The sequence below is a fragment of the Ammospiza caudacuta genome, chromosome 19 (genome assembly GCF_027887145.1).
Source record: "Ammospiza caudacuta isolate bAmmCau1 chromosome 19, bAmmCau1.pri, whole genome shotgun sequence".
NCBI classification, from domain to species: Eukaryota; Metazoa; Chordata; class Aves; order Passeriformes; family Passerellidae; genus Ammospiza; species Ammospiza caudacuta.
The window spans coordinates 12,979,514-12,991,523 of NC_080611.1; the positions used below are offsets into that span (position 1 = coordinate 12,979,514).

Genomic DNA, 12,010 nt, shown 5'->3' on the forward strand with positions numbered 1-12,010 from the left:
ACTTTTGATAACCATCTCTTATTTGTATCATAGAAAGTCAAGGTTGTGTAGATTTCAGCTGTAGTTAGAATAAATTAATTGTTCTTGAAAATTCCTGAAATTAATTCTTCTTGAGAACACGAAGTTCTCAAGCTGTATAAGTCAGTGTACATGCTCATAAGTGTCCTTCCTACCCATACTGCTGACCATGAAGTACAGCTATGTTGCCAATAAGAGTAGTGGCTAAACAGAAATAATAGATTTTTGCCTTTTCTAGCTGCTCCTTTTTATAATACGTCATCCCAGAAACCACACCATCACACCACCCACAATGCTACCTAATATTTCCTCCTAACTGAGTCTATATTAGTTTCCATGACAAGAAGAAGATAATATCAGGAAGATGAAACCCCAGATGCTGCCTTTGTTTTGCACATTACCAAAGCAAGAATTCCTTCATGATAGAAGGAATCTGGAACAAATACTGACAATACTGTTATGTCTGTTGTGGAAATATGAAACTGAGCTGCAGCCAGTTAAATGTAATCCTTTGTCTCTAAAATAGGGCTGAGCTGGCAAAAGCAGAAAACAAAACAAGCTGTTGCAATAGTTAGGCAGTAGCCTTCTATCTTAGCAGGCTTTGATGGCATCCCAGCACTGTAGTGAAATCCTAAGTAAAAATTTTGCCAGTGCAGATCAACCAGAAGCCTGCCTTTTCTAAAGGTGGTACCCCTCGTTTATACATTTTGTAAAGGAACCTCTGCACTACTTCCTTATTATTTATTATTCACCTCTTAAGGAGGTGAATGCAGCCCAGCCTAGTAAGGTACACCACAACAGGATGAAGTACATTCTTGCTGTGTTTATGGAGACAGGGTTCATTTAGTTCTGGTTAATGGTCTTTTTATTTTGATGTGTTAACATGAATAACCAATGGAGAAAACCAGATGAATAACACTGATTATAGAATCATAGAGTAGGTTGGGTTGGAAGAAACTTTAATCTCATTCCAACCCGCTGCTGTGGGCACAAACACCTTCCATCAGGCCACATGGCTCCAAACCCTGTCTAACCAGGCCTGGAACTCTTCCAGGGATGAGACGGCCACAGCTTCTCTGGGCAACCAGGGCCCCATCACCCTCAGACTAAAGAATTTCTTCCTAATACCTAATCTAAATCTACCGTCAGTTTGAAGTCATTCCCCCTTGTTCAATCACGGCATGCCCTTGTAACAAGTCCCTCTCCAGCCTTCTTGTAGCCACTTCAAACACTGGAAAGGTGCAATAAGGCTTCCCCAGAGCATCCTCTTCTGCATGCTGAACCATCCAAGTTCTCGCAGCCTTTCCCTTTAAGAGAGCTGTTTTTGAGGCGCGCGTGTGCAAATGTGAATCACTCTTGAAAGGATGGTGCCTGAAGATCTGGTGTGCTGGCTTGTGGTGATTTTTTGCCAAATGTGGTAGTAGTCGTGATGTAAAGAGTAAATGGATATTACTGTGTGTTCCCCTGTAGACCTTTTTTTATGAAATGCTGGAAAGTAGGCCAGGTTCCCTCACATCAGCAAGTCTACGTCTTTCATCACAGCAAAACATTAAACCGTTTTAGAGACTGCTCCTCATGGCAAAGATGGTAAGCTCCGTAAGGCAGGTGCATCAGAATGTGTCTCTTTCAGGCTGACTTGCTCTGCTGGGCATGGAAGAGCTCAAGAACGGCCAGGAAGGAGGATATTTCCCTCTCCTGTGGGAGCACCGGGCTCCGGCAACGGCGGTTGCGAGCGCTGGGCGGGGGTGCGGCTCCGGCTCCGCCCGGGCCGCGCGCGCAACTGGCGGGCAGCGCCCGCCCCCGGCCCGGGAGTCACGTCCCGCACGTCTCAGTGCGGCGGCCGCGCGCGCCCCGCTGGGGCATCACCGCGCGGGTCAGGCGGGGCCGCGGGCGGGGCGGCTCCGGCAGCCTCTGCCCGAGGGTCGGAGTGCGGCGCGGGGAGCCGGCTCTTCCTCCGAACCGCGGCCACACCAGGCTCGCTGCGCCGCGTGCCGAGTTGACTTCTCTCCCCCTGAAAATCTTGGACAGTTCTCTTCTGAAAGGAAGAAGCGTGCTGCCAAATAGTTCTTAACGGTGTTTCTTCTCAAAGCCACTCGCCGCTTCATATGGCATGGATGTAGTTTGCTATCGGGGTTCAGCCCTGTTAGGTCTGCAGAGGCTGCCTTTATAACAACTTTGCTGTAGACGCAGTAAAGGAGATAGTCCCAGCCTGTGCCCAGAGGTGAATGCTGTAAGGCACTGAATATCCCCACCCAGCACTGTATAAGCAGTCTGGAGAGATTGCCAGTTGCTGTATTTCAACAAAGCGTGCTCATGTATTATTACTAACTTTGTGTTGCTATTAGACGGGTAATGGAAATGAAGGAAAACTGCCCAACCCTTCCCCCAATATTTTCAACCTTCACTTCAAATGAAATATTCGGACAACTTGAAAGTAGTGCGAGTGACAATACTCCCTGAAGTGCTTCAATTTTACATCTTATTCCTGTTCTTTATACATTTGAGCCGAGATTCATCAAATATTACTTTTTCTTACTGATCATGTAGTAACAACAATGGCAAATATTTGTGTCAGGCAGGCAGCTGTACTGAGCATTGCTTCAGTTACTAACTCCCAGCATCCACAAAAATGGCTCTTGGGGATTTTCATTGCAGTTTATCATTTGAACTTGATGTGTGAAAAATGATAGCTCATAATCATCTCAAGGGGACCTTTCTATCTTTTCAAGATAACAGGGTATCAGGGCTGTACAGCTGTCCTCAGTGGGGAATAAAAAATCTGGGTGATTAGTCCTCCATTTCAGAGCATTTGTGATGCAACAGGTCTCCTAAGTGAATAGGCCAGGAGCTTCATGTAAAAAGGTCTTATATAAAATATCTTGCAGACTTTAATTCAGTAATTATTACATGTTTGTGAAAGTCAGATACACCCCTGAAATGCTGTTACGGCTTCAGTTTTTTGATGAAGCAGTGCTTTGGATGAAATCCAGCTTTGACTTTGAGAGCTGTGCAGGGCCATTCATTTAAAACTCAGCTGCGTGCATCTCATTTTCATGTGCTTTTGCAAGCTTTGTAAAAACCTAAACAAGAAATAGTTAAAATTGCACTGCATTTACAAGACTGTTTTTTAAAAATAATTCCAAGCCTTAGTTTAAATGGTAGTGCAATTTTAGAATACTAATTGCTTTTTGTTTCTTAGGGAACACACAAGCTTCTTCATCATGGGAGCTGTAGTAGCTGATGATGGTCCCTCAGGTGTTAAAGCCCCTGATGGAGGCTGGGGCTGGGCTGTCCTTTTTGGCTGTTTTATCATCACAGGATTCTCCTATGCCTTTCCTAAGGCAGTTAGTGTCTTCTTTAAAGAACTTATCCGGGAATTTGGCATTGGATATAGCGACACTGCATGGATTTCCTCCATTCTGTTGGCCATGCTTTATGGAACAGGTGAGTAGTTATCTGGTTTTGAAACAGTGTTGTTATTACAATTTTTTTATTACAATTATTGTTATTACAGTTATTATTGTCATACAATTAAGTTTGTAAATCTTACAGCCGTTTACAGTCTGTATCATGACTGCATATCATTAGTTGTGTGCAAATAAGGCATTCCAAGGAAGAATTACTAATAATCACATCAATCAGAAGATTTTTAAGCCCATCCAGTTTATTTAAAATTATGTCTTTGTAAGTCAGTAGCTGCTAAAGATTATGAAAAAGAAAAATCACAAGGCACTATGAAGACAAAAAATATTGACTACAAATAGTCAAAAGTATTTGACTACAAAAGTATTTGACTACAGAGGGAAGGACATTTTTCCTGATTGGCCTGACTTTATGGACAAAGTACAAAACAAGTCAGAATCACTGAAGTTGGAAAGACCTTAGACCTTTAAGATCATTGATTCCTACTATGAACGTTGCACTTTGAAATCTACCAAAGAAATACAAAGTATCAAAAAATCAGTTGTAAAAGTTGGTTTATTGTAGCAACTGTAATTTGCTTTTCTTGCCTAGGTCCACTTTGTAGCGTATGTGTCAATCGCTTTGGTTGTCGCCCTGTCATGCTGGTGGGTGGCCTTTTTGCTTCAATGGGGATGGTGATAGCTTCCTTCTGCACAAGCATCGTTCAGATCTATCTAACTGCAGGTGTGATTACTGGTAAGTACTATGCTGACAATGAGTTCACTTATATCTTAGCTTTAGGCTGAAGTTTTGTTTAAGTGAAAAATACCCGAAGCATAAGGATCACCCAACTGGGCTTTTATAAAGATGGCAGATAAATGTGAAATTAAAAGATCATTTATTTTTGTTATTAGCATGAAGTGTAATCATAAAGTACAATAATACTATGGGGGTAAAATACTTTGTGTTATCTTGGGATTCTTCTGTCCATTTGGAACAAAACTATTTTCTCTTAAGTCATGAGTCAGAAAAACTGTAATTAGAATATCTTTAACAATGATATTGTAGGCCAGTATTAATTTTTATGTACCCTCTACTACAGGTTTGGGTTTGGCACTAAACTTTCAGCCTTCACTCATCATGTTAAACCGTTACTTTGACAAACGCCGGCCCTTAGCCAATGGGCTATCTGCTGCTGGGAGTCCAGTGTTTCTTTGTGCTCTCTCACCATTGGGGCAGATATTACAGCATGAGTACGGTTGGAGAGGAGGATTCCTTATCCTGGGTGGGATGCTGCTCAACTGCTGTGTATGCGGAGCACTAATGAGACCTTTGGAGCCACCCAAAAAGGCTGAAGCTACCAAAGAGCCAGCTGAGAAGAAAGTGAAGAAAAAACTTCTGGATTTCAGTGTGTTTAAAGACAGTGGTTTTGTAATCTATACACTAGCAGCATCTATCATGGTGCTTGGCCTCTTTGTTCCTCCAGTGTTTGTTGTGAGTTATGCCAAGGATTTAGGGTATCAAGACACCAAAGCAGCTTTTCTTCTGACTATTCTGGGATTCATTGATATCTTTGCTCGCCCAATCTGTGGAATGGTAGCTGGTCTTAAATGGGTTAGACCACGCTGTGTCTACCTCTTCAGTTTTGCTATGATTTTTAATGGTTTTACAGATCTCATGGGCTCTATGTCTGTTGATTATGGTGGACTGGTGGTCTTTTGCATTTTCTTTGGCATTTCTTATGGAATGGTAGGTGCTCTTCAGTTTGAAGTTCTCATGGCTATCGTTGGTACGCAGAAGTTTTCCAGTGCTATCGGTTTAGTGCTCCTGGCAGAAGCTATGGCTGTTCTGATTGGCCCACCATCAGCAGGCAAGTATGCCATTTAGCTTGGAATTTAAAATTGTGTGCATTGCATTAATTTACACAAAATATAAGGGAGCTGAGAAAAAGATGCGAGTCACTCAAGAAGTGCAGATTGTGCTAGTGTTGCACATCTTTCGAAGGCTTTCTGCAGTTGCACATCTTTTGAAGGCTTTCTGCAGTTGCACTCTGAAATACTCCAAGAAGGGATGGAATAACCTGTTTCCTTCTTGGGTCTATTTCAGGATTGGTTAAACTGCCATCTCGAGATGCTGCTATTTCTTTCTGAAACCCTGCACTGATCTTCTTATTGGTAGATAGCTCACAGGGATTCAGAATATGAAACCTGTCAATTTTCTTTGGGAAATATTAGGATACATTCTCTATATCCATGGTAGATTTGGAGGAGGAAAGAAAACATCTGAAGGACAAAATAAAATCCTACAAGGAGGCCTATAAAACCAGACTGATTTAAGGAAGGTGGAGTGCTTCTACTGCACATCTTACAACCCAAGAATAAGGGGACATAACAAAATAGTAAAATTCATTAATTTGAAGTCAAACACAAATTAATTACTAATCAAAGAACATACATTTTACAGACCCTGAACTGAAACACACTTTCCCTCCCAAAACCCACCAGGTCACTGCCATAGAATGTTTACTGTTTATACCAGATAAGTATTTTTATTTTAACAAAACCCCCTTCATGGGAAAACCAGTATTATGCAGCACTTCCTCCAATCTTTAGGTTTGGAGAGGCACTTCCTTCATATCCTCCCACCTGTTCTTTCACATCCACCGCATCCTGTAAAAATTTACCTTTCCCAGTGTCAGAACCAGTCAGTTACTCCAGACTGACTATTGAATAACATTTTCGTTTTAAGCAGGCAGTCCACTACCCGTGTAGAAAGGTAAATGAAATTGGGAGCAAGAGGATAATGATGATCAGATCATGATACAGATGACACAGATACCATCCATGGATGCACATATTTTTATCTGAAATACAAAGCATCTGTTTGATCTTTCGCATCTGAAGGCGAGGCCAGTTTTATTTCAGATGAACTGCATGCCTCTGTGTGCAGCAGACTATGTGTTTTGATATCTCATGTAGTGTCAGTGACTGTTAAACTGAACCGAAATAATTGAGAAATATTTTGTTATAAACTTGTTTTAATCCTATTTCAAAAAATCTTGTTAGGTAGTCATGGTGATTCTAGACAGGAGAGTCAAAATGCTTTAAAAATCAGAAAAATATTCACTGCAAGATAATCACTTTTGTTAATTACCTGGAATGTTGCCTTTTTCAGGAAAACTCCTGGATGCAACGGGGAGGTACATGTTTGTTTTCATTATTGCTGGAATTGAAGTTACCACCTCAGCCCTTGTATTGGCCTTGGGGAATTTCTTCTGCATTAAGAAAAAATCAGAAGAACCACATACAAAAGAAGAAGCAGCAGAAAGAGAGGAATTAAACAAATGTGAAAACAAAACTCCTGAAGATGCCAAAGTGGACTCTATTGAAGTGGAGCAGTTTCTGAAAGATGAGCCTGAAAAAAATGGCGAAGTTGTAACTAACCCAGAAACATGTGTATGAGCATAACAAGGAACTGAGAAGTGTTTAGAAAAGAAAGATTTCCAATGCTATTTATTTTAGAAACAGAAATAGTTTAGGGCTGGGCCATCTGCTTTAGTAACTTGGGGCTAGTCAGCTCATCAGGTCTCTTTGGAAGCTGATTAGCTGGACAACATCTTACCGGAAAAATAGCTTTATTGGTAAAAGGTGGAACATTGTGGTTATGTATTTTATGTAAACTAAAAAAGCTTTTATGAACACAAGTAGGCTCTTGCTATGCATCACCAGAAACTGCTCACTTGGAAGATACGGGAAAAGCATATTTTCAGAAAAGTGGAATTATATGTATGTTTTCAGACAATATTGATGAAATTGCTGTGTTGTGTGGCTAAATATAATTTCCCTACGTTCTCTGTGAAGGGAAAAGAGTTTGAGATGGATAAAAATCTCAGGAACTTAAAGGTCTCCATTAGGTTTTAGAATTTCTTACCTTTTTAGATTTTTTTTAGATAATTGGCTCAGCCCTAATTTAATTTTGATAAGATCTGTAACTTTGATTTATGTAAATGCATTTCTGCCTAAACCTGTAACCTTTGCAATAATCACCTGGAAATCCTGTTTTTGGAAAGGCACATTACAGACAGTGTCCTCAGCAGATCACACAAGTGGTATTCTGAGATAGTACTAAAAAAACCCCAAACAGCAGAATGGATCCTGACAGACCTTGAGGAAACAAAATTAGTCCACAATTCCATGCACTGTTTTCAGTAAAATTTCCCTAGAGCATTGAAAAATATTACAAGTAACATGGACAAGATGATCAGTAGAATAGTCTGAAAAAGTGTCCATTTTGCATACAAAAGAAATGATGGTGCAAGTTTCCGGATGACTTACAGAGTGGGTAGACTTTGGGAAGAGAGTGAACTACTTTGAAACATGTTAGTCATCCATAAAATGCAATGTTAGCATCATGGAAAGGTTTTAATATGTTTAGTTTTGAGGTTTTTTTCTACCCCATTTATCCCACTTCCCTACCCCCCAGCTTAATCTATGGAAGTTCAAAGTGCCATTCTTGCTGTTTGAGGAAACATGATAGAACGGTTGATAATTTTTATGATGGCATGGTACTGAATAGAAAAGGAAGGCATTGTATTTTTTTTCCCACCCAAAACCACTCAAGAAATGTAATTTTTTAAAATATAAAATCATGCTACTGCATCTCATCTCTTAAATCTGCTTATAAAAAACTGAATAGGCTTTGTAACTGCAGTAACAATCTTCAAAACAGACTAAATGTAACAGATTCAATTTTCTTAGTAGTAGCAAAGGAATATTGGCTTTCAGGTGCCAAAATTGTTCTGCTTAATAACTGAAAACTGAAAGACCCTAATCCCTTACAACTCAGTATCCACTTAAAATTTCTAATGGAAACAAAGTGCCAAAACCATGAACCATTCTCTAATGAATGATACCAACTTCCATTTTGGAAGTTTCTTCAAAATGGTTTTGCATTGTTAGGACAACCTTGCACAGAAATTGGAAGGTTAGAAATATAACTTTAAAAAGAAATGCATGCTACATAGAATAAACTGGTTTTACATCCTATGTAGTGCATTATTTTAAAGTCTTATTAATTTAGTGGCAGCAATCGTAGCAAATGGTATTTCCCAGTTGTAACAGCTTGCTTACTGAACTTAGCTCCAGTTTGCTAAAGACTAAATTGGTACTTGAAGCACAACACTGATAGCTCCAGAAGGCAAGAGAAAAACGGAATCCACAGAGTAATTTATTATATCCTTGGAGGCTGCTTCAGATGATACATGGAAAGCCTGATACAGCTTTCAGATTGGAGTTCCCTGTTGTTTCAAAAACCAGAAACTAAAAACCTTTCAAAAGGTGAATTCAGATTCTCAGACAGCCATTTTTGACTTACTGTGTGCTTTGATCACTGGATTTCTTTGCTAGATAATGCTATGCAGTTATCACAGAATGAAATGGTTATTCTGCAAATTGTCCAGACTGCTTTATAGGTGACAGAATGTAATTTGTGCTTATCATACTGACTTTCCAGACTATGTTTCATTTTCCATACATAATACTTTTACAGTTAAGCGGGAAAAAATTTTATGTTGTAATTTTATGTGATTTGAGACAGAAAAAGAAGTTAGGAAGACAAGGAGACACGGTTCAACAAGAAACCATAAATCATCTTATAAGCCAAACTGGTGTTAATAGAAAGGCCTCATTTGCCAATACAAGTTATTTTTTTCCACTCAAAGACCGATCCCATTGACTGGTACTGCCAATGCTCTTGTGCTGCTTTCAGCACAGGCCTACCAATGGCTTGCAGTATTTATGACAGCAGGAGATGCTTACTGAATGACAGTGGTCAAATCAAAGGACTCCTTTATTGACTGTGAGGAAAAAAAGGGTTAGAATTTAATTCACTACGCAGTTTAAAAAAGCATATTATCAGTGTAAAATCTTTTATCATTTTAATTAATTGCAAGAAGCATCAATACAAAGGTGAGAAACTCCTAATGTAGCTCTCTTAGCAACATCCAAAGTGGCAGGCTTGAGAGTACTTCAGAGTTTTAGAGCCAGTTAAGCTCCTTGCTCCCATTCAGTTCCACTCAAGGTAACACCGAAGTGTGTGCTAGCCCTCCAGTCCTCCTTCTGTTCAGCTGCCTTTATCTTCTTGGAAAGAGATTCGTTAAACTGATGGGAAGGAAACCTCCATGCCAGATATCCAGGCCGAACACCTGCTGGCCATTACACTAGACTGGGCTGAAGCATGTATCCAACTGCTCCAATAACCCTTTGTGTCCATGTCAATACATCTCCTATTTTATAGATCTCTCTCCTTCTACCCCAGTGTGTTAAAAACTCAAAACCAACCAAAACTAAACCCCACAAGCATCTAGTCCTTAGGTTCCCAGCACTGTCCAGCCAGGCTCCTTTTTAATTTAACTCTGCTTACTGTAAATATTTAAATAGATTGATAAATATTTTAAAAAAGTATTTTGTATATTTAAAAGCAAGGAACTTATTTAAAATTCTTCCAGATACTTTGCTACTCTATTTCTTTAATCTCCATACCACTGAGATGCCCTTAAGAGCGGTCCGCGAGATGTGCTCATCCACATATTTTGAGGATGTACACATCGAAGCCATAAAGCATTGCTAAGGAGACATTGATTGCTCAGGGTCACAGGCAGAACAGTATCATGCAACATCTACCCAAATGAACCTTTGTTCCACCTTCACCTGATTAAAATTTTGTGATTTGAAAAAAGGGAAAAGGAAAAGGAAGGGAATGTAGGTAATTATGCAACCAAGTTGCGAAGCATCCAAAGATTATAGTTTACTCCAACATCATACACTATTGAAACATATATAATTTCTTTTGACACACAGATCATGAATATATCTAAGAAGTCTGGAAAGTAAACAATCAAAAACCCAAAACAGTTTTCCAAGATTCTTTCTCTGAAAGTAGTGAATAGTCTTTTACCCCGCAGGCTAGCAAAATTTTTAAAGCATTTTGGATCTTCACACATTCTATAAATTGTGTACTATAGAATTTATTGGCAAAGTATTGTATGATTGATTATGTAATGGGTCTTAGGAAAGTAAGGGCCTGATGCAAGGAGATGAAATGTGCATAAATGCCAGTAATACACAGAGACTAGATAAAAAAGAATACGTGTGTTTGCACATACATATGTACATATGTGTGTATATACATACATACATACATGAATAAAAATATATACGTAAACAGGCAAAATACCCACAGGAGTAGATTACAGACAGTTTGCCCATTTATTAGACAGTGAGCAGTTAAAATTATTTTCTTCCTCCTATACAAAGATCAGTTTGCTTTTTTGAAAATTCTAAATTAAATATTTTGTACCCATTTGGAGCCTAGAAGACCTCAGCAGAACTAGAAGTCTTAAAGTAATGCAGCTGTTTCAAAATAAGCCAGTTCCCTAAAGTTAAGACTTGAGATGGATGGTATGAAGGTATGGTGTAAAGGACTGGAGAGATTTTGTGCTAATATTAAATTCCATCTACACAAACGGGTATTAGGCAACGTAGAATCATTCTTTAAAAATAAATTAGAACATTCCCCTAATCAAGCAACCAATCTTCAAAATGAAAAAGCAAAATTCATATATGCCCCATTGGCACATCCCAAAGAAAATGTTTAGTTTGGTAGACAATTATAAAAGGAAGAATTTCAGAATGCAAACTCTTACATGTTACAACATGTAAGTATTGACTTATATAGTGTGTCTGTGTCTCTTTGCCACACTCGTCTATAGGATTATGGGAAGCAATTAATTTTGTGCGAGATGACATTTTGTTTCTTGTTAATGCACTTTAATGTAATGTGTATATTTATACTTAGTAATTTTTTTATGCTTTTCTAGTAAACTGTTGCAAATGTAGTGAATAAATAAATATCTGATTGTCAAAAACTGTGGGTTTGAGAAAATAAGCTCAGAAAAAAATAACTTTAGCACCCCAATATGGATATTAGGCTTCATTTGCACATACCTATTAAACAGCTATACAGGGACAAGAGTGTTTATAGAGAAGAGCTGACACTCAGCTGACAGGCAGCCAGAATTTAATGTGGGCAAGGGGACTGCTTTTGCCATGACTCATAGTTTGGCCAGTTCCAAAATGGATATGTGCTTCTGCTGTAAGTGATCCTGAAGACTACTTTAGAGCATCATCTAATTTAAAATAACAGCAATTAATTTTGTGCTGTGCAAAAAATATTAATGTTCTCCTCCGAATAGTGCTCCAGATTTTGTCTGCAGGTAAAGTTTTATGAACTGTCTTGAGTTATAAAGCCCAAAATATTTTGAACACTGACATGTTGGCAAGCTGTCTGCACTGTCAAGTGATGCTCTTCAGAATTTGAAAGCTCCTAAGAAAACACAGGGCAGGCATACATTTATGTTGTGGGTTTTTGGCTCCTACGGTACCTCAGCTAGGACTAGTTCCTCAAGGTATAATCTCAAGGCTACATCCAGGTGAATCAAAATTACAAGCAGTGTAATTCACAAGCAAGACCAATCTTTTGGGATCTGTCAAGAGATCTTTGAGAAAACTTTCAAAGCTCACTTTAAAAAGTT

At 39.1% G+C, this 12,010-nt stretch overlaps 1 protein-coding gene across 2 annotated transcripts in view; it reads left to right on the forward strand.

The window, feature by feature from the left end:
• SLC16A3 (solute carrier family 16 member 3) overlaps positions 1–11,330 on the forward strand; it is a 14,476-nt gene extending 3,146 nt beyond the window's left edge. The window contains exons 2-6 of one of the 2 annotated variants that reach the window (XM_058817158.1): positions 1,489–1,605; positions 3,218–3,462; positions 4,033–4,176; positions 4,523–5,290; positions 6,595–11,330. In XM_058817158.1, the coding sequence (XP_058673141.1) occupies positions 1,499–1,605; positions 3,218–3,462; positions 4,033–4,176; positions 4,523–5,290; positions 6,595–6,881 (1,551 nt within the window). In that variant the 5' untranslated portion in view covers positions 1,489–1,498 and the 3' untranslated portion in view covers positions 6,882–11,330. The remainder of the gene's footprint in view (positions 1–1,488; positions 1,606–3,217; positions 3,463–4,032; positions 4,177–4,522; positions 5,291–6,594) is intronic. The other variant, XM_058817159.1, reaches the window with a different exon arrangement.
• Positions 11,331–12,010: the final 680 nt, after the last annotated feature.